The 22,585-nt window shown below is 45.9% G+C and overlaps 1 protein-coding gene across 1 annotated transcript in view; it reads left to right on the top strand.

The window, feature by feature from the left end:
- The window catches only part of LOC110499116 (proto-oncogene Wnt-3), a 37,801-nt gene that overhangs the window by 11,953 nt on the left and 3,263 nt on the right, over positions 1–22,585 (top strand). The window contains exons 2-3 of the mRNA XM_021576034.3: positions 18,542–18,783; positions 21,786–22,051. Coding sequence (XP_021431709.1) covers positions 18,542–18,783; positions 21,786–22,051 — 508 coding nt within the window. The remainder of the gene's footprint in view (positions 1–18,541; positions 18,784–21,785; positions 22,052–22,585) is intronic.

The raw sequence follows: 22,585 nt of genomic DNA, 5'->3' as shown, positions 1-22,585 counted from the left end.
AGTCTCAGAGGTCCATTAAAAGCGCAGAGAGCATCATAAAGAACAAGGAACACACCAGGCAGGTCCGAGATACTGTTGTGAAGAAGTTTAAAGCCGGATTTGGATACAAAAAGATTTCCCAAGCTTTAAACATCCCAAGGAGCACTGTGCAAGCGATAATATTGAAATGGAAGGAGTATCAGACCACTGCAAATCTACCAAGACCTGGCCGTCCCTCTAAACTTTCAGCTCATACAAGGAGAAGACTGATCAGAGATGCAGCCAAGAGGCCCATGATCACTCTGGATGAACTGCAGAGATCTACAGCTGAGTGGGAGACTCTGTCCATAGGACAACAATCAGTCGTATATTGCACAAATCTGGCCTTTATGGAAGAGTGGCAAGAAGAAAGCCATTTCTTAAAGATATCCATAAAAAGTGTAGTTTAAAGTTTGCCACAAGCCACCTGGGAGACACACCAAACATGTGGAAGAAGGTGCTCTGGTCAGATGAAACCAAAATTGAACTTTTTGGCAACATTGCAAAACGTTATGTTTGGCGTAAAAGCAACACAGCTGAACACACCATCCCCACTGTCAAACATGGTGGTGGCAGCATCATGGTTTGGGCCTGCTTTTCTTCAGCAGGGACATGGAAGATGGTTAAAATTGATGGGAAGATGGATGGAGCCAAATACAGGACCATTCTGGAAGAAAACCTGATGGTGTCTGCAAAAGACCTGAGACTGGGACGGAGATTTGTCTTCCAACAAGACAATGATCCAAAACATAAAGCAAAATCTACAATGGAATGGTTCAAAAATAAACATATCCAGGTGTTAGAATGGCCAAGTCAAAGTCCAGACCTGAATCCAATCGAGAATCTGTGGAAAGAACTGAAAACTGCTGTTCACAAATGCTCTCCATCCAACCTCACTGAGCTCGAGCTGTTTTGCAAGGAGGAATGGGAAAAAAATTCAGTCTCTCGATGTGCAAAACTGATAGAGACATACCCCAAGCGACTTACAGCTGTAATCGCAGCAAAAGGTGGCGCTACAAAGTATTAACTTAAGGGGGCTGAATAATTTTGCACGCCCAATTTTTCAGTTTTTGATTTGTTAAAAAAGTTTGAAATATCCAATAAATGTCGTTCCACTTCATGATTGTGTCCCACTTGTTGTTGGTTCTTCACAAAAAAATACAGTTTTATATCTTTATGTTTGAAGCCTGAAATGTGGCAAAAGGTCGCAATGTTCAAGGGGGCCGAATACTTTCGCAAGGCACTGTATATGCGTACAATCAGGGGTAAAGTGGCAGAGCAGCAGCAGGAGTCGACAACAAAAATAGTAGCAGCAACGTATTTGTGTTAGGAGAGAGTCATTTGAATAGAGGCACAGCAGATACTGCTGATGACTGGTCCGTCCAAACCACGCATGAACAAAGGAATCTATATTCGGAGAGCCTGTTTCTGTCCTGCCCTTGACTTTGGTGCAGGGCATGTGATGTCCATAGCCTCTTCATCGCAAAACTCCCTGATCTTTTCAAAAACATACGTTTGTTTAGCTATGTCCAGTGCAGGTGGTGCTTGTACAGGCAGACCATATATGGGAGGAAGGATGTCAGTGTTGCGCTGCAGCTGAAACCCGGTCCCGACTGAGTCCGAGCTCTCCTCAGCGACAACAACACCAGGCTCCAGAGCATCGAAGCTGTAAAACAGGAAATTGAGAAAACATTACAACCTTGCACATCATCAATTCAACTCCTAAGTTAAAAAAAAAGAATAACCCCTTACAATGCAATGAAAATGATATTCACCTGAAGTGCTGGTACTGTTTGACCTGTGGCATCGGCCTGAAGTACAGAGTCAGGTGTTGTTGCCAGCCATAGCTTTCCACCAGCACCGTACCATCCTCCAGTCCAACCAGCTGTGGGATGTTGACCCCTGTCACAGTGCTGTCCTTCACAACACCAGCAATCTCAGACAAAGTGTTCACTCTGGCCTTTCTGAAGCGCTGCTTGATGAGGCCGAAGCACCAGTCGGGGGCAAACTTGGTGTGGCCTGTGATCAGGAAGTGAAGGTCCAGACTGTGGTGGAGCTTGTGCATGGTCCGCCAGGCACAATACCAGAGCACAAACTTCTTCTTGTTTTGACCACTGCAGCTGCGAAGAGTTAAAAAGTAGATGGGGCCTGGCTGCATAGGGTCAAAAGGATAGTGCACATGCAAACAACAAAAGGACATCAAAGATAAGTAAATGAAAATTAAATGTTGCTGTTTTAATTCACATTTCCTGCAATTCTACACATTTTGAAATGGGACGGAGAGAAACATTTACAGTTTTAAAGCTACAGTTGAAGTCGGAAGTTTACATACACTTAGGTTGGAGTAATTAAAACACATTTTTCAACCACAAGCTATAGTTTTGGCAAGTCGGTTAGGACATCTCCTTTGTGCATGACACAAGTAATTTTTCCAACAATTGTTTACAGGCAGATTATTTCACTTGTATCATAATCCCAGTGGGTCAGAGGTTTACTGTGCCTTTAAACAGCTAGGAAATTCAAGAAATGTATGTCATGGCTTTAGAAGCTTCTGACAGGCTAATTGACATCATTTGAGTCAATTGGAGGTGTACCTGTGGATGTATTTCAAGGCCTACCTTCAAACTCAGTGCCTCTTTGCTTGACATCATAGGATTTAATCTTTTAAAGGCAATGCTACCAAATACTAATTGAGTGTATCTAAACTGGGAATGTGATGAAAGTAATAAAATCTGAAATAAATGATTCTCTCTACTACTATTCTGACATTTCACATTCTTAAAATAAAGTGGTGATCCTAACTGACTGTCACGTTCTGACCATAGTTTTGAGTCTCCCGTCTGTCCTGAGCCGCCAGAGTCTCCCGTCTGTCCTGAGCCGCCAGAGTCTCCCGTCTGTCCTGAGCCGCCAGAGTCTCCCTCCAGAGCCGTCAGCCAGCCAGGAGCCGCCAGAGCCGTCCTTCACTCCGGCGCTGCCGGAGTCTCTCGCCTGTCCGGCACTGCTGGAGTCTCCCGCCTGTCCGGCGCTGCCGGAAATTTCCCGTCCATTCGGGACGCATGGCTAGGGTCCCCAGTCGGAGGTCGGCGGCAAGGGTCACCGCTCGTAAGAGGCCACGGGGGCGATTGAGGAGGCGGACAAAAACTGTGGTGAAGTGGGGTCCACGTCCCGCGCCAGAGTCGCCACCGCGGACAGACGCCCACCCAGACCCTCCCCTATAGGTTCAGGTTTTGCGTCCAGGGTCCGCACCTTTGGGGGGGAGGGGGGGAGTTCTGTCACGTTCTGACCATAGTTCTGTTATTTTATTATTTGTTTTATTATGGTCAGGGCGTGAGTTGGGGTGGGCAGTCTATGTTTGTTTTTCTAGGTTGTTTTTTGTGTTCGGCCTAGTATGGTTCTCAATCAGAGGCAGGTGTCGTTAGTTGTCTCTGATTGAGAATCATACTTAGGTAGCCTGGGTTTCACTTTTGGTTTGTGGGTGTTTGTTTCCATGTGAGTGTTTGGGCCACACTGTACTGTTTCGGTTTTCGTTTGGTTCACATCGTTTATTGTTTTTGTATATCAGTGTTCAGTGAATAAATCATCATGAACACTTACCACCCTGCGCTTTGGTCCGATCCTTCTTCCACCTCTGAATGCCATTACACTGACCTAAGACAGGAAATTATTACTAGGATTAAATGTCAGGAGTTTAAATGTAGTTGGCTAAAGTGTATGTCGTCTTCCAACTTCAACTGTAAATTCCTGCTAATCCAAAACATTATGTTTTGAGCTGTTTTAAAGCTCATTTCCAGAAATTCTACACATTATGCCATTTGAATGACTCAAACATTATAACAAAATCAAATCATATGACATTTTATTCCTTACATGCTTCATAAACAACAGGTGTAGACTAACAGTGAAATGCTTACTTACGGGTCATTCCCAACAATGCAGAGAGAAAGAAAATGTAGAAATAATAGAAAAGTTAAACACAATAATAAATACACAACGACTAACGATAACTTGGCTATATACACAGGGTACCAGTACTGAGTCGAGCAGGGGTAATTGATGTATATCTGTACATATAACTAGGAATAAGTGACAGTTTATGAATAGTAGTTGGGTATGTGATGATTAGTCAAATAAGTTACTGCAAAAAAGGGTCAATGCAGATAGTCTGGTTAACTAACTATTTAGCAGTCTATATAGCGTTTTATGGTGGATCGGTACCGCTTGCCGTGCGGTAGCGGAGAAAACAGTCTATGACTTGGGTGACTGTAGTCTCTGACAATTTTATGGGCTTTCCTCTGACACCGCCTGGCATCTTGACTGGATGCATCACCGCTAGGGTAGTGTGTACGGCCCAGCACATCATTGGGGCCGAGCTCCCTGCCATCCAGGAGTTGCAGCGATGAGACAAGATCGCAATTGGATATCACAAAATTGGGGGAAAAAAGGGGGTAAAATACAAAAAATGTAATCAAAATAAATCAAAATAAGTTATACAGCTGCATCCTTGAGAGCATCTTGACTGGATGCATCACCGCTAGGGTAGTGCGTACGACCCAGTACACCCAGTACATCATTGTGATATCCAATTGCGATCTTGTCTCATCGCTGCAACCCCTGGATGGCAGGGAGCTCGGCCCCAATGATGTACTGGGCCGTACGCACTACCCTAGCGGTGATGCATCCAGTCAAGATGCTCTCAAGGATGCAGCTGTATAACTTATTTTGATTCATTTTGATTACATTTTTTGTATTTTACCCCCTTTTTTTCCCCAATTTTGTGATATCCAATTGCGATCTTGTCTCATCGCTGCAACTCCCCAACGGGCTCGGGAGGCGAAGGTCAAACCGCACTCCTTAACACATGCCGCTTAACCCGGAAGCCAGACCCACCAATGTGTCGGAGGAAACACTGTTCAACTGATGACCGAAGTCAGCCTGCAGGCGCACGTCCGGCCACAATGAGTCGCTAGAGTGCGATGAGCCAAGTAAAGCCCCCCTGGCCAAACCCCCCCCTAACCCGAACGACGCTGGGCCAATAGTGTGCCGCCCTATGGGATTACTGGTCACGGCCGGTTATGACACAGCCGGGATCGAACCCGGGTCTGTAGTGACACCGCAAGCACTGAAATGCAGTTCATTAGACCGCTGCGCCACTCGGGAGGCCGCTATAGAACTTTTTGAGGATCTGAGGGCCCATGCCAAATCTTTTCAGCCTCCTGAGGGGGAAGAGGCATTGTTGTTCCCTCTTCATGACTGTGTCGATGTGAATGGGGTCGTGCTCACTGACGTTGAGGGAGAGTTTGTTGTCCTGGCACCACACTGCCAAGTCTCTGGCCTCCTCCTTATAGGCCGTCTCATCGTCGTCGGTGATCAGGCATACCACCGTTGTGTCGTCGCCAAACTTAATGATGGTGTTGGAGTCATGTGCACCCACACAGTCGTGGACGAACAGAGAGTACAGGAGGGGACTAAGCACGCTCCTCTTAGGGGTCCCCTATGTTGTGGGTCAGCGTGGCGGATGTATTGTTCCCTACCCTCACCACCTGGGGCCGGCCCATCAGGAAGTTCAGAATCCAGTTGCAGATGTAGATGTTCAGTCCCAGGGTCCTTAGCTTAGTGATGAGCTTGGAGGCCACTATGGTGTTGAACGCTGAGCTGTAGTCAATGAACAGAATTATCACCTAGGTGTTCCTCTTGTCCAGGTGAGAAAGGGCAGTGTGTAGTGCAATAGAGATTGAATCATTCCTGAAGCAGGAATGAAGAGGATAGAGATGGTCAGATTTGCCAAATTGAGGGTGAAGGAGAGCTTTGTATGTGTTTGATTGTGTGTATTCAAGGTAATCTATAGTTTTCCCCTCTAGTTGCAAAGTGACATGCTGGTAGAAATTAGGTAAGACAGATTTTAGTGTTCCTTCATTAAAATCACTGGCCACTACAGTAGGAGCCATTTTCTTAATTGCTTATGGCCCTATACAGATTTGTGGCCCTATACAGCCCCAATAGATCCACAGATTAACCAATTGCCATCGGACTGCACACTGCCCTATCCTATCTGGACAGGAGGAATAACTATGTAAGAATGCTGTTCATTGACTATAGCTCAGCCTTCAATACCATAGTAACCTCCAAGCTCATCATTAAGCTCGGGGCCCTGGGTCTGAAGCCCGCCCTGTGCAACTGGGTCCTGGACTTCCTGACAGGCAGCTCCCGCCTGTCCGGCGATGCCGGAGTCCCCCTCCAGAGCCAACACCGCGGACAGACGCCCACCCAGACCCTCCCCTATAGGTTCAGGTTTTGCGGCCGGAGTCCGCACCTTTGGGGGGGGGGGGGGGGGGGGGGTCTGTCACATTCTGACCATAGTTCTGTTTACCCAGGTGGTAAAGTAGGAAACAACACTATGCTGATCCTCAACACAGGACTCAACCCCCTGTTCACCCATGACTGCGTGGCCGCGCACGCATCCAACTCAATCATCAAGTTTGCTGACGACACGACAGTAGTAGGCCTGATTACCAACAATGACGAGACAGCCTACAGGGAGGAGATGAGGGCCCTGGCAGAGTGGTGCCAGAAAAACAACATCTCCCTCAAGGTCAACAAAACGTAGGAATTGATTGGGACTTCAGGAGACAGCAGAGGGAGCACGCCCCCATCCACATCAACAGAACCGCAGTGGAGAAGGTGAAAAGCTTCAAGTTCCTCGGCGTACACATCACTTACAATCTGAAATAGTCCACCCACACAGACGGTGTGGTGAAAAAGGTGCAACAGCTCCTCTTCAACCTCAGGAGGTTGAAGAAATCCGGCTTGGCCCCTAAGACCCTCACAAACTTTTACAGATGCAAAATTGAGAGCGTCCTGTCGGGCTGTATCACCGCCTGGTACGACAACTAATCCGGCTGTAACCGCAGAGATCTCCAGAGGGTTGTGCGGTCTGCCCAACGCCTCACCGGGGGCACACTGCCTGCCCTCCAGGACACTAACAGCACCCGATGTCACAGGAAGGCCAAAAAGATTATCAAGGACATCAACCACTCGAGCCACAACCTGTTCACCCCGCTATCATCCAGAAGGCGTGGTCAGTACAGGTGCATCAAAGCTGGGACCAAGAGACTGAAAAACAGCTTCTATCTCAAGGTCATCAGACTGTTAAATAACCATCACTAGCAGGCTACCAGCCGGTTACTCAACCTTGCACATTAGAGGCTGCTACCCTATATACATAGACATGGAATCACTGGTCACTTTGATAATGGAACACTAGTCACTTTAACAATGTTTACATACTGTTTTTGTCATGTAATATGTATATACTGTACTCTAGTCAATGCCACTCCGACATTGCTCGTCCTAATATTATATGTTTCTTAATTATATTATTTTACTTTTAGGTTTGTGTGTATTGTCGTGAATTGTTAGATACTACTGCGCTGTTGGAGTCAGGAACACAAGCATTTTGCTACACCCGCAATAACATCTGCTAAATATGTGTATATGACTAATACAATTTGATCTGATTTGAATGTTTGCAAGTTAATTGAAGATGAAATACAAAAATATCTAATTTACAGAGACAGTACATTGTAGATGCACCTTTGGCAGCGATTACAGCTGTGAGTCTTTCTAGGTAAGTCTCTAACAGCTTTCTGTCTCTAACAGCTTTCCACACCTGGATTGTGCAACATTTGCCCGTTATTCTTTAAAAAACTCTTCAATCTATGTCAAATTGGTTGATCCGCATTGCTAGACAACCATTTGCAGGTCTTGCCATAGATTTTCAAGCAGAAGTTAAAACTGTAACTCGGCCACTCAGGAACATTCACTGTCTTCTTGGTAAGCAACTCCAGTGTAGATTTTGGCCTTGTGTTTTAGGTTATTGTCCTGCTGAATAGGTGAATTCATCTCCTAGTGTCTGGTGGAAAGCAGATGTTTATTTTTTTATCCTGAAAAACTTGCCAGTCCTTAATGATTACAATCATACAGATAACATGATGCAAACACCACTATGCTTGAACATTTGGAGAGTGGTACTCAGTAATGTGTTGTATTGGATTTGCCCCAAACATAACTTTTTGTCCTGAAAAACAAAGTGATAATTGCTTTGCCACATTTTTTTCAGTATTACTTTCGTGCCTTGCTGCTAACAGGATGCATATTTTTGAATATTTTTATTGTGTAAAGGCTTCCTTATTTTCCCTCTATCAATTAGGTCAGTACTGTGGAGTAACTAAAATGTTGTTGATCCATCCTCAGTTTTCTGCTATCACAGTCATTAAACTCTGTAACTGTTTTAAAGTCACCAATTGGCCTCATGGTGAAATCCCTGAGCGGTTTCCTTCCTCTCTGGTAAATGAGTTAGGACGGACGCTTGTGTCTTTTATACGGATAACAAGTTCAAACAGGTGCCATTAATACAGGTAACGAGTGAAGGACAGAGGAGCCTCTTAAAGAAGAAGTTACAGGTCTGTGAGAGCCAGAAATCTTGCTTGTTTGTGGGTGACCAAATACTTATTTTCCACCATAATTTGCAAATAAATTCATTAAAAATCCTACAATGTCCCTGGGTTCGCGCCCAGGCTCTGCCGTAACCGGCCGCGACCGGGAGGTCCGTGGGGTGACGCACAATTGGCCTAGCGTTGTCCGGGTTAGGGAGGGCTTGGTCGGTAGGGATGTCCTTGTCTCATCGCGCACCAGCGACTCCTGTGGCGGGCCGGGCGCAGTGCGCGCTAAACAAGGTTGCCAGGTGCACGGTGTTTCCTCTGACACATTGGTGCGGCTGGCTTCCGGGTTGGATGCGTGCTGTGTTAAGAAGCAGTGCGGCTTGGTTAGGTTGTGTATTGGAGGACGCATGACTTTCAACCTTCGTCTCTCCCGAGCCCGTACGGGAGTTGTAGCGATGAGACAAGATAGTAGCTACTACAACAATTGGATACCATGAAATTGGGGAGAAAAAGGGGTAAAAGTCACACAAAAAAATAATAATAATAAATAAATAAATCCTACAATGTGATTTTCTGGATTTTTTTTTCTCATTTTGTCTGTCATAGTTGAAGTGTACCTATGATGAAAATTACAGGCCTCTCTCATCTTTTTAAGTGGGAGAACTTGCACAATTGGTGGCTGACTAAATACTTTTTTGCCCCACTGTGTATATGGAGTGCGGTGGCCATTGGCTCAACTAACCCCAAAGCAAACATTTTGACTATATTACCCCACACAGATACAAGGATGCACTTTCATGCTAGGTTTAGGATCTCATATTGTAGTGTACAGAGACCCCAACTGATGAATAAAACAATCTTACAACTATCTACCTTGATTTAGATACAAGCATCATGAATACTATAACACAATACATTTATTTGACTTTGTGAAAATACGTTTTTTTGGACCTAACTTATATACCACTTTTTCCATGTTGTTAGTTCCTCACAGGCTCTTCTTAAATATTTGGTCACCTGATTCATTTTGTGTATTGTTTCCTAGAAACAAGGGGTGGCTCAACTAACCCTTAACCTAACCCACTCTCCCCTACTTTTCTATGCAGAAAAAAAACTGTACAATAACTAGGACAGGGTATCTTGCCATGTGTGCACCTAAATGCATGGCATGATAGTGAGACTTTTGAGTACAAGTAGCAACAGAGCAAACCCCCCCGCCCTCCTGCTTCTCTCGTCCACACGTGCACATGGGCACGCACACGCACCCTACTTTCCATGGAGCTATGAACAGTGCCTGAGGATGGATTGTGACAGGCTGGTTCTCTCTAATTCCTCTCCCTCTTTCTTACTCTGTCTCTCTTCCTAGGAAAACATAGCATTTTCCATAACACATTGGACATGCAAGATTGCGACAAAAAAAGTCAACTTTAAATATACTCACAGTCATCTCAGAAGACAGTAATAGGCTACCCCTCCTGACAATATTGTTTGCTGCCTGCACCTTACTCAAGCTAAGGTGAGTTTGTCAGTTTTGTAGGGCCTACAGTTTCTGCTCTTCATTAAAAGTCTTTATTGTTGCATGTGTGTAGCGTCATGTGTGTGGCCTAGCCCAGGGCTTTTCAAACAGGGGTCTGGAGGTCCGTATTTGTTTATTTTTTAAAAACGATTTGTGGGGATTTTTTATGTGAAAAATGATTATTTTAAGACTATCACTAGCTGCAACAGAATACCATCATGGATACCATTTTTATGTCCGGTATGAAGGAAGTTAGAGCTATTTTCACACGGCAATGCAAACCAGTGTTAGCGCAATGACTGGAAGTCTACAGGAACAGTTAGCATGCTAGCTGTTCCTGTTCATCCGACACTGGAGAAGTGGATAAAGGGCTTCATTGCCAAAATCAAAATAATTTAATATGGAGGTCATTACAGTCATTGGAGCTACTTACAGGGGGTTTTCTGTATATATAATTCTTATGTGGGCCTTCTAAGCGATCATTTTCAGGATGGAAAAACAGTTTCAGTGTCAATATAAGTAACCAAAACCAGATAGAACGCATGCAGAAAAGATGTTGAACTATAAATATTTTTGAATAACCATCTTTAATTACTATCAATCAAATAAAAGATAGAAAGTCAGGAAGAGTACTAAATACAAAAAAAACAGACATTCATGGTACATGCCCATTGAGTTTGTTATAACGTTTGAGCAGAGGAACACAGCATTAAGCAAAAGCAAAATGCATAGAATTGCAGGAAATTAGAACTTCAAAATGATCTCTTAGCTCCATGCCAAAGTGTGTAGAATTGCTTGAAATGTGCATCAAAAATGTTTTTCTCAAATTTTTCTCTCAGCTCAATGGACAAAAGTGTAGAATTGCAGAAAACTTGCTTAAAGGCCTACAACAGAAACATGCTCTCTATGCCTCCGTGATACCTTTCTAGCTTAATAGACTGTGTTTATTGAACTGTGAAGTTAAAATAATTAAACTGTCTACCAATGCTGATGACTTCTATGCCTACTTACTAGTATCATTCGCCTGATGATAAGATGTGACTTTTTTGTTGTTGCGAACATATGATCGGGGTCCCTGGTCTCAGGTTTACCTGGGCAGGGGTCCCTGGGTAAGAAACGTTTTAAAACCCCTAGCAGAGCCTCGAGCCAAATGGCCTATCCTTGCCAGAGAGCATTAGCTTAAATTCCTTGTCGATCTAATAATTGAAAACTGAATCGACCTCAACACTGTAACACTGCTTGCTTGCATGCTTACATGATTTGGTAAACCGCTAGCTTACAAATGCTGCCTAAATTAAGCAGAATCCATTGCCATTAGTGGAAACCAAGACTGTTCTCAGGGAAGGCCCGGTTGTAGCTAGATATTTTCGATTTGCGTCGGGATCATTTTTGCATTTGAGCTAACCCTTTTCCTAGCCTTAATCGAATTACCCTAACCTGTCACGTTCATCCTAATCTGTCACGTTCATCCTAACCTGTCACGTTCATCCTAACTTGTCACGTTCATCCTAACCTGTCACGTTCATCCTAACCTGTCACGTTCATCCTAACCTGTCACGTTCATCCTAACCTGTCACGTTCGTCCTAACCTAAATGTGGCGCCATGACGATGGACGTTATGTTAACTCGTTGACGGACATTTCCTACAGAGTGAAACGTGTTAGGGCAGGCTATTTACATCAACAAGTAAAGTAAGCAATAATGGACCGAGCAACCACAAGTGTTCCTCATGGGGAGGGCTCCAACGAAACAGTGAGTTGAGCTATGACGTTATCAACAAAAACCTAAAACTTTTCTTGGAAATCCTAAATCGGCTTAGTTGAAATGTGTCTAGGCTACTAATATAAGGACTGAAGCCATTTAAAACACCAAATGACATAGTAGGCCCGCCTATCAGGGTCCTGTTCTTGTATTGGATGGATCGTATTGTGGTAGTAGGGGTGGATGGGTGACGAACTAGCAATATTGGTGAATTTAGATAGCCATGTGATAGCCTGCCTAGTTAACTTTAAAGGAAAGAGAATGGGCATATTGAGAGAAGAAAGGTATATAATAGCATTATCATAATGACATCATTGTCAGGATTATGCCTACTCCCTATACAAAGTCAGCCTATAGGCCTAATACCACTGAATGATGTGGCACATGTTACAGTTGACATTGGTCTCATACTATTGGAGATGAGAAGGGCTACACATGTTACGTGATTATCCTTGACTGGTGGTGAGCCGAACGCGTGATTGGGAGGTCAAAGTGATGATAGGATAGGAGTTCTAGCTGGTCACAAACTTCAAACCCACTCTTACAGGCCACCAAGCCCAAGGCAGTGAGGTCAGATGTCATGCATTAGCTAGTTCAGAAGGGGCACAGTGTTTTCTGTGCCTCTGGACATGGAGTACCTGTCACAAAGGGAAAGTTCATCTGTCTGCTCTTAGACAAGTACAACATGTTGACCCCCTGTGGTGTAGACCTCCAACAGAAATGGCTGCAAAACATTCCAGCCACACAGTGATTGAATCAAAGGTTATTCAGCCGCAACGGGAGTGGTGGAGCAAACCTTCATAGAAGACATATGGAGCAGAATCGCAACCTTCCCAGAGGCTTTGCCCCTGTGAAAATATCCTTCATAGATATGTCCACATTTCAACTGTTCTACAGTGTGTGGTAGAATCCCTTTGTTTCCTCTTCTTTGTGTCTGTGGTTTACAGTGGCCCATGTGCTCACGTCAGGTTGGTTTTGATACTGAGAAACCCCCCAACCAGCAGCACTAAACCCCCCAAGGCCAGAGGAGGCCCCACAGTCATAGACCTGCCTAGGCATGCACCTGCCAAGCCCCACAGTTTCTGCTCCTCCGTCTACTCCCCTACAGCGGATTCCCCCGGCATTCTGCCTCGTGCTCCTCTCCCACTCGGTTCAGACACGTCGTTCCTGGCTTCCAATAAGCGAGGCGAAGCAGGCAGGCTCCGCGTGATATACGCACAACGCTCTGTGTGCGCGCGATACACCTGGCACCCACAGACTTCCCCTCAGGTCTAATACTCTCATTAGCACCTAGCCAAAGACACCCCTTGCTTTCATCTCAAACCGTCACAGACAAAGTGAGGCGCATCCTTTATAAACAAAATAAAATCGACACGCAGAGCCTCAGCATGTAGTCTAAACACGCTATGTCCACAAGTAAGCCCCGTGTGGTTAAGTAATCGACTTCATCAAGACATCCACACGTTGCCTCCGAAACTGGTGCGTCACCACTGCAGCAAACACACCAGGGAGAGGGGAGGCGAGCCGATTGGCTATTGCCTTGCCAGGGATCGGCTCCAACACTGCAGGCAACTCCATGCAGGGCCAGGGCATCCACTCAGGTCCGCCCCATGGCAGACTGGGTGATTGATGGGCAGTAGCACAGCAAGCAGACTGTGTAATTACGCTACTTAGTCACTCAGTCACTCCAGACAGAGTGAAGTCAGCAACACTTGAATTCAGTGGGATTTCTGGGATTGGCAGATGAGTTCATACGTTTTTTGCTCGCCGCCCGAGTAAATACGACCTTAAATTAATGGATAACAGAAAAAAAAATGGATAGATGAATAATGATTACTCCCAAATGACCAGCAAATCAGTCAGAAGTCAGTTTTCGTGCAAGGGAACATGAAATGTTAGGGAACTATTCAGTTGATCTCATTGGGATAGGTATTTGTGAATACGAACACATATTTCAGGTGTGGTTTAAAAGAACAACCCCAAGCATTGAAATGAATTAGCGGTCTGAAACCTGGGTCAATGCAGGCGAAATTACTGTAGCTTTACCTGGCTGGCATATTTTTGTATTTTGAGATAGGACTGCTTACTATAATGGACCTTGATATCGTCACCAGTCTTGCCTCACATCTTTATTAAGTCCAGAAATTGCATGAGCTTTCTGAACATTATAGGTCAGTTAGTACCACATGTGGCAGACCAGGCATTGATGGCTGTTGACGGCCTCACATGTTCCGTCAGCTCAGCTGCATTAATAGCCAAGCCATTCAGCCTGCTGTCTCAGTGGGTAAGCCCCATTGGCAAGCAGTGATACATGGGAGCCTGCTGTAACAATGCTCACCTGCACTCCAAAGGAGATCAAAAAACAAAAGTGTGTGGCAGGAGGTGGGGGGGGGGGGGAGAAAGCAAAGCGCACATGAGCTGTGAACTTTTCTGAGGGGGGAATTCCCCCCCCCTCACTTCAATGGCTTTTGTGTCAGGGTGGGGTGGGGTGCAGCGGCGCACTAATCTGTCAGAGTCAGAGGCTGCCGTGATAGGGTTGCGCCCCGCGGGGGGCCTGAGGTCATCCCGAGTGGCACTCTGATCTGATCAGCAGCGATTGTTCCTCCATGATCCTCTCCCTCTCTGTCTCTCTCTTTCTCTCTCCCTCTGCCTACCTCTTTCTCTCTCCCTGTCTCAAGGCCTCCAGCGGCACTCAGACAGCCCAGGCTCGGCAGAGTGTCAGAGTGTCTGCAGTTACATTGGCAAGGCCTCTCTCGCTGATCCTGCTGCCGTGTAGTGTGGTGTCGCTGGCCCTGTCTGGGGCCCCTGGATTCTCTGTCTTACAGCACTGACAGTACACTTTCTCTTTATCTCTCTCTCTCTCACACACACACACACACACACACATTAGCTAGCTCTCATCTTACACTCAAACACACAGTCACAGTTGTACTTCAAATGGGCCAGGGAACTACACACATAATATCCAATGCTGTGTTCCAGCTGTATCAAACTCAAAAATGTCTATGTATGCTGATAAAAAAAAGCAGTACAGTTTAGCAATGTCATAAAACAGATAAGGATTGTGAATTAGCTTACAGTATGTAAAGATGCAGTCTGGGATCTTAAGCACTTACAAATTCGTAACATATTGTATAAATTGGAATTTGTAAAATATCTGCCTGAAACTCTGGAGCATCACTTTAAAATCTACAGCAATGCAGATGTGGTGCAAGGGGGATTGCGCCACATCGCATACAGATAGATGTAGGATCTTAATTTGAGCCAGTTTGCTACAGCGGGAAAATAATCCTGCAGCAACAGGAAATGTGAATTATTATTATTATAATTTTTTTATTTATTTGTTACGACCTTTTCTCCCCAATTTTGATCTCTGCAACTCCCCAATGGGCTTGGGAGGCGAAGGTCGAGTCATGCGTCTTCCGAAACATGACCCACCAAACCGCACTTCTTAACACCAGCTTGCTTAACCCGGAAGCCAGCTGTACCAATGACACATTGGTCCAGCTGGCTTCCGGGTTAAGCGAGCTGGTGTTAAGAAGTGCGGAGGAAACACTGTTCAACTGATGACCGAGGTCAGCCTGCAGGCACCCGGCCCGCCACAAGGAGTCACTAGCGCTCGATGAGCCAAGTAAAGCCCCCCTGGCCAAACCCTCCCCTAACCAGGACAACACTGGGCCAATTGTCCGCCGCCCTATGGGACTCCCCATCCCGGCCAGTTGTGATACAGCCCTGGATCGAACCCGGGTCTGTAGTGATGCCTCTAGCACTGCGATGCAGTGCCTTAGACTACAAGAAATGTGAATTATTATGTGGATTATAATTAATGGACATTTTTTGTAGGGGTTGGTACATTTTTCATTAGTATTTTCTCAACCTTGAATACACAAGTTTGCATTTCCTGGTGTGCAGGAAAAACCTCAACAGGTCCTATATCTGTAGGTAGGTAAGGGCATGTTTGTGTGTTTATGAAAGTGGCATACACTTTGAATAAATAAACAATAAAACTACAAAATCCCATAACTACTTTATGGCAAACATAACAACTTCTGGAAGACGCCGTGCAGTTTTGTTTGAGCTTGTCATCATAGTAAGCATGTTAAAACATGGACATAGCAAACATCACCCCCCCTTATCTTGGAGAAAAATCTGTCAATTAAAATTAATTACTTCAATGAAACTATAATGGTTTCTGGCATCCCTGGCTGATCTGGGCTGTCTCGTTGTGGTGATTAATCCATGTTTAGGCACATCTAAACTCGGCAAAAAAAGAAATGTCCTCACTGTCAACTGCGTTTATTTTCAGAAAACTTAACTTGTGTAAATATTTGTATGAACATAACAAGATTCAACAACTGAGACATAAACTGAACAAGTTTCACAGACATGTGACTAACAGAAATGGAACGATATGTCGCCGAAAACAAAGGGGGGGGTCCAAAATCAATAGTAACAGTCAGTATCTGGCGTGGCCACCAGCTGCATTAAAAAAAATATTATTAAACCTTTATTTAACCAGGAAGGGCTCATTGAGAATTAAAATCTATTTTTCAAGAGCGTCCTGTCCAAGATAGGCAGCACCAAGTCATTACAAAAATAACAGACAAATAACATGAAAAACTACAAGTAATCTAGTAAAAAACATAGAATTCACAAGAGTATAACAAAATCAAAAACAGCTAATTATAAACATTGACAGGTCGGGGAATCAGTATCAAGATCATTCATAAGTGATTTAAAAATACCAATTAAGGACTGCAGTGCATCTCCTCCTCATGAACTGCATGAACTCTCTTGCTGTGAGATGTTACCCCACCAAGGCACCTGCAAGTTCCCGGACATGTCTGGGGGGAATGGCCCAAGCCCTCACCCTCCAATCCAACAGGTCCCAGACGTGCTCAATGGGATTGAGATCCGGACTCTTCGCTGGCCTTGGCAGGACACTGACATTCCTGTCTTTCAGGAAATCACTCAAAGAACGAGCAGTATGGCTGGTGGTATTGTCATGCTGGAGGGTCATGTCAGGATGAGCCTGCAGGAAGAGTACCACATGAGGGAGGAGGATGTCTTCCCTGTAACACACAGCATTGAGATTGCCTGCAATGACAACAAGCTCAGTCTGATGATGCTGTGACACACCGCCCCAGACCATGACGGACCCTCCACCTTCAAATCAGATCCCGCTCCAGAGTACAGGCCTCGGTGTAACGCTCAATTCCTTCGACAATAATTACGAATCTGACCATCACCCCTGGTGAGACAAAACCGCGACTCATCAGTGAAGAGCACTTTTTGCCAGTCCTGTCTGGTCCAGCGAAAGAGGGTTTGTGCCCAGTGTTTCCTGACGTTGTTGCCAGAGTTGTCTGGTGAGGACCTGCCTTACAACAGGCCTACAAGCCCTCAGTCCAGCCTCTCTCAGCCTATTGCAGACAATCTGAGCACTGATGGAGGGATTGTGCTTTCTTGGTGTAACTCTGGCATTTGTTGTTGCCATCCTGTACCTGTCCCGCAGGTGTGATGTTCGGATGTACCGATCCTGTGCAGGTGTTGTTACACGTGGTCTGCCACTGAGAGGACGATCAGCTGTCCGTCCTGTCGCCCTGTAGCGCTGTCTTAGGCATCTCACAGTACAGACATTGCAATTTATTGCCCTGGCCACATCTGCAGTCCTCATGCCTCCTTGCAGCATGCCTAAGGCATGTTCACGCAGATGAGCAGGGACCCTGGGCATCTTTCTTTTGGTGATTTTCAGAGTCAGTAGAAAGGCCTCTTTAGTGTCCTAAGTTTTCATAACTGTGACCTTAATTGCCTACCGTCTGTAAGCTGTTAGTGTCTTAACGACCGTTCCACAGGTGCATGTTCATTAATTGTTTATGGTTCATTGAACAAGCATGGCGAACAGTGTTTAAACCCTTTGCAATGAAGATCTGTGAAGTTATTTGGAATTTTACGAATTATCTTTGAAAGACAGGGTCCTGAAAAAGGGACGTTTCTTTTATGGCTGAGTTTATATGCCAGCCCAAAGTGAGGCACCGGGAGTTTTAGGAATGCCTTATGTCCATTACCACACACTGAACTGTACACAAACACACACACCCAGTCAATCTTAAATCACACAGACACAGATCACATATCATCAATAGGTAAACCACAAACGAATAACAAAGAAATTAGCCACTGGTGTGTTTGTGTCTTATTATTGTACATGGGGCCTTCCCCAGAGGAGAAACAAACAGACAGGTTCGTGTGTGTGTTATCTTTCGAATCATCAGGGTCTCTGGAGGCTAACAAGAGGGAGCACTTTGAAAAGTCAATACGAATAGGTCATATCCCTTCCCTGAAGAGGGGCTATTAGCTTCTGTTACTGGGGGGGGGGCACTCACTTCCACTGCATTAAGCGCTCATAAAGTCAATAACACTCACCAAGTCAAACCATTCCCCACAGAAAAACTCAAATCAACGCCACCGGCTGCAAATCCAACTATGAGCACAGAATATTTTAAACCACTGGGACAAAAAAGCTACATTTGTATATTGAGAGGCAATCCTCTTTTTGGGGACAATCTGCCTCTGTGGAGGGCCTCCCCTGGCATATACTGTATAACCCTCCCTCTCATTGAGGCAGTGAGTTCAGAGAGGGCACTCTATTTTACTCAATGGCAGCAGATCCTATAGATAGCTTCTCCTTAGAAAGCTGTATGGAGAGACTGTGGGAGACTGTGTAGCGTAGGCGCTAGGTAGTGATACTATGTCTGGCTGGGGTGGTACGTGACATACTCCCCCCCCCCCCTCTCTCTGTGTGTTGCAGGTCCCTAGCCCTGGGGCAGCAGTACTCGTCTCTGGGCTCCCAACCCATTCTGTGCGGCTCCATCCCTGGCCTGGTGCCCAAGCAGCTGCGCTTCTGTCGCAACTACATCGAGATCATGCCCAGCGTGGCCGAGGGCGTGAAGCTGGGCATCCAGGAGTGCCAGCACCAGTTCAGGGGCCGGCGTTGGAACTGTACCACCATCAAGGACAACCTAGCCATCTTTGGCCCTGTGCTGGACAAGGGTAGGCTTCTTACTCTAACAGGACTGTTTGTCTAAAGAATACAAATATACTCCTCTCCCCAATGGCCGAATACTACTAATGAGGTATTTATATGAGGGATATAATTTCTATATTTTTTGGGGGGATATATGAATGACAGCCAAGTATCATATAAAACATACAAAAAAACAAATTGATGTACAACAAGAATGATATTGGACTCTGTAAAAAAATGAGATAATCTGACCTCAGCAGGGGTTTGCAGGTTCTAGGGGGTTTGCAGGTTCTACTTTTTCTCATGGCGGTGATAAAAACATTAAAGGACATGTCAGTGAGAAAACGGGAAACAAACAGTGTGAACAATTGTGAGGAAAGTACAGCAAGCTGACATAGGAATAGAAGAACCCGCTACTCTGCAGCTGAGCACTGCCTGTCCCCTGTGCTCCGGCTGACAAATGACTCGCAGGGTAATAACAGTACTATCTATACACCTTTCCTTACTGCAGTGAGAAATGAGCGCCGAGACAAGGAGGGACAGATGATTCAACGTCAATCCACCGCTCTACCTTCAACATCACGTCTTTTGAGTTTGTGTGTCTTCTTCCCGGGTTTCCCAACCTCGCTGACGTTTTTAGACAGTGAAAGAAGGTTAGTCGGTGTTGTGAATCGCTCAAGATTAGCTCACGCAATTCAATTTGATACGCAGTTGTTACAGTTGACACACTGGAGATCATCTATCGGGCTTTTCACACTAAATACTAAGCACCGACGGTCTTGACACTGACTGGTTGCTTTAAACAATCTGATGCAAAAACACAGAACGCACAAAAACAGAACCCGGGGGTGCTCGGAGTACGCCTTGAAATCCCTAATGATGAAGATGGGTTTTTGTGTTGTGGAGTGAGGCTGCTGATTGGAAATGAATTAGCCTGTGTGTCAGAGGGGAAGGGATCTGGGCAGGAATGGGCAGTGTGAACCTCCCTCGCTCTCCTCAATAAAATAAATAAAAAGGGAGAAGGGGAGGCCAAATGAGATTACAGGCAATATAAAAGGGCTGGGGGGCTCAGCTCAACCCCTACTGTGCATGAAGACCAGTGCGCGCCTCACACAGCCCGGCTCCCACGGACGCTCCATTCACACGCCCTTTTGACTCTGTCATGAAAACAGGCTGAAAGGGAATCTCCCAACCTACCCCGGGCCGGCACGTTGGGGGTGAAGTGGAAGGAAGGCAGGGGGTGCTGGCGAGGGAGGGGGGAGGCCTGAGTCGGAGTGACGGGCAAGGGGTTGGCGAGGATGGAAGGGGCCCCAGACCAGGGTGGCTATACCAGTCCACCACCACCTTAACTACTATGGGGGAAATGGGGAGTGGAGGTGGTGGTGGTATTGGAGGATGGTGTTTCAGGGTGGTGGCAGAGGGAGGGTGTTGGGGGGGTTAAGGGAATGCCAGCTCTGGGCAGAGCGGAGTTGTGGGGGCGCGAGTCGCTGGGCCCTTTGTGTGGGTAATACAGTGTGACACAAGGGAAACAAAGGCGGATTGATGGGCCCAGCAGGTAGCAGGAGCAGCGCTAGCCTTGGCTGACAACCAGAGCTCCAGGGGCCCACAGCTCACAGGCCCCTGTTGTGGAGAGCTCAGCAGGGCTTGCCAGGGTAGCTGGGACTCCCGGTCGCCTCCCAACCAGAGGTGTATGTGATCCAATCAAACAAACATTCACAGGTTTTAGCACAAAAATGTTGCTTTATAGCTGTTCACTTAGAATTAAGCACACTGGGGGGGGAAAAAATGTAGATTGTGGACACTTGAGAAAATTTCTTTAGTCATGGTTTTGTGACTATACGTTTAGAAGATGTATTAACTGATTAGATAGTGTGTGACATGCTTTCATGTAGATAGGAGGTGATGTTTAGTGGTAATCTAGTGACTTTTAATACGTTTCCACTTCCCCGGATTTCCCATCAGAGCAGCCATATGACCTCTCACCCTATTATGAACTTATGACCCTATTCAGCCGTTCACGTGAAGGTTTCATTCAAACAAAGGATGTGTAACTTAAAATGCTCAAATAAAAAAGGGTAACCTCATGAAAGGCTGTGAACTCTAATTCACTTTATGAACGCATGAAATGTCCCCTGGCAACCCAGACTACACCTTTTTCAATGATGATTCTCTCTGTTTAATGCAAATCAGCACTACAAAGACTTGTAGATCAGCTTACACTGTAGAGTAACTAACGTCCCTGCAGGTATGTAGTAGAGAACACTACTAACTACAGTCAGTTTTAGGGGGGCTAGGCCTCCCTAGATTTAACAGTGAATCCATTGCAGGGAGTAGGCCCTCCCCTTACCCTCCGGGTTTGTGTGTGTGTGTGTGTGTTCGTGTGTGCGTCCCTGCCTGTGTGTGTGTGTGTGTGTGTGTGTGTGCGTGCCTGCCTGCCTGCCTGCCTGTGTGTGTGTGTGTGCAGTCTAAGGTGGTGCAGCAGAGAAATGGATGAGCCCACAGTAAGTGTGCTGTGATTGCGAAACAATGGTGTCTGGTTACATAATAAGCGGTTGCGCTCAAAGGAGGCGTAACTCCATCTCTCAGCACGAACACGGCAGCGGAGCAGAGCAGATGGCCTGCTCAGTTTCTACCCAGAGGCCCTGTGGGCTCTGACGGAGGGGGACAACATTCCTGAAACACTATCCAGATGCAAAACAGCACACCTCGGGGATGACAGGAGGTCACCGAGATCTCACTGAGCATTAGGCCCGACTGACACCAGCCACAATAGGTTGATGTCACAGCCAGGGGACACTGTCTACTGTAGCCATCACTACGACGTGTTCCCAAAATCATAGGTAGTGATCAGAGTCTAATGTTTTAACTCCTCTCACGGATATGTCTCAGAATCTTTTTTTAAATTCTTGCAGTATCCTTTTCATTGACCCTGCCGTATTGAAGTTGGCAGCAGTGAAACTTGCTGCGTTAAGAAGATGGGGCACTAAAGATTGATTCCTTTAATGTCCTCTTATGCTTTTCTCTCCAGCGACCAGAGAGTCGGCGTTCGTCCACGCCGTCGCCTCAGCGGGGGTGGCGTTTGCTGTGACTCGGTCCTGCGCCGAGGGCACGTCCACCATGTGTGGCTGTGACTCCCACCACAAGGGTCCCCCGGGGGAGGGCTGGAAGTGGGGCGGCTGCAGCGAGGACGCCGAGTTCGGGGTGCTGGTGTCCAGAGAGTTTGCCGATGCCAGAGAGAACCGCCCCGACGCGCGCTCGGCTATGAATCGGCACAACAACGAAGCAGGACGCACGGTAAATAGACCTACACTGAGGATTTACTGTACTGCACAGCTAGCATGGATATATTGGTAGTACACGCTATACAGTTAAGTATACAACTGTTGGTAACACAAAGGCATGCACGTAATGTAAATACACATATGTACCACAGTTTACTACACAGCCAAGCGGGATGCAGTGTATAAACTTAAGTATATTCAGTACACATATATCAGTAGACAATGATACAGGACACACCCTGAACACACCCAGGCCTGTAACTAAAGAAAGATATAAAAGCACAGTAGCAAAGATACAATGAACAAAGATCTGCTTGTTTGGCAATCGGATGGAATTATCCACAGTAAACATTACAGTACCAGATTACTAATTCTATGACAGGAAGGATTTTGGTATTTGACTTAAGTTCAGTCCACATTTCTGCGAGTTCCTGCCTGAAAAGTAGCACTTCAGCTTGAATGATTGGGTAATTATCTGATGTTAAAAAAAGAGAAAAGAAATGCCCCTGCCTTTCCTAACCGAAATTCCCTGAGAGACAAATACCCA

This window comes from Oncorhynchus mykiss, chromosome 20 (genome assembly GCF_057628025.1).
Source record: "Oncorhynchus mykiss isolate SJ-2025 chromosome 20, ASM5762802v1, whole genome shotgun sequence".
Taxonomy (NCBI): Eukaryota; Metazoa; Chordata; class Actinopteri; order Salmoniformes; family Salmonidae; genus Oncorhynchus; species Oncorhynchus mykiss.
Note: the sequence above shows the minus strand (reverse complement) of the source record. Positions and strands in the feature narration are given on the sequence as shown.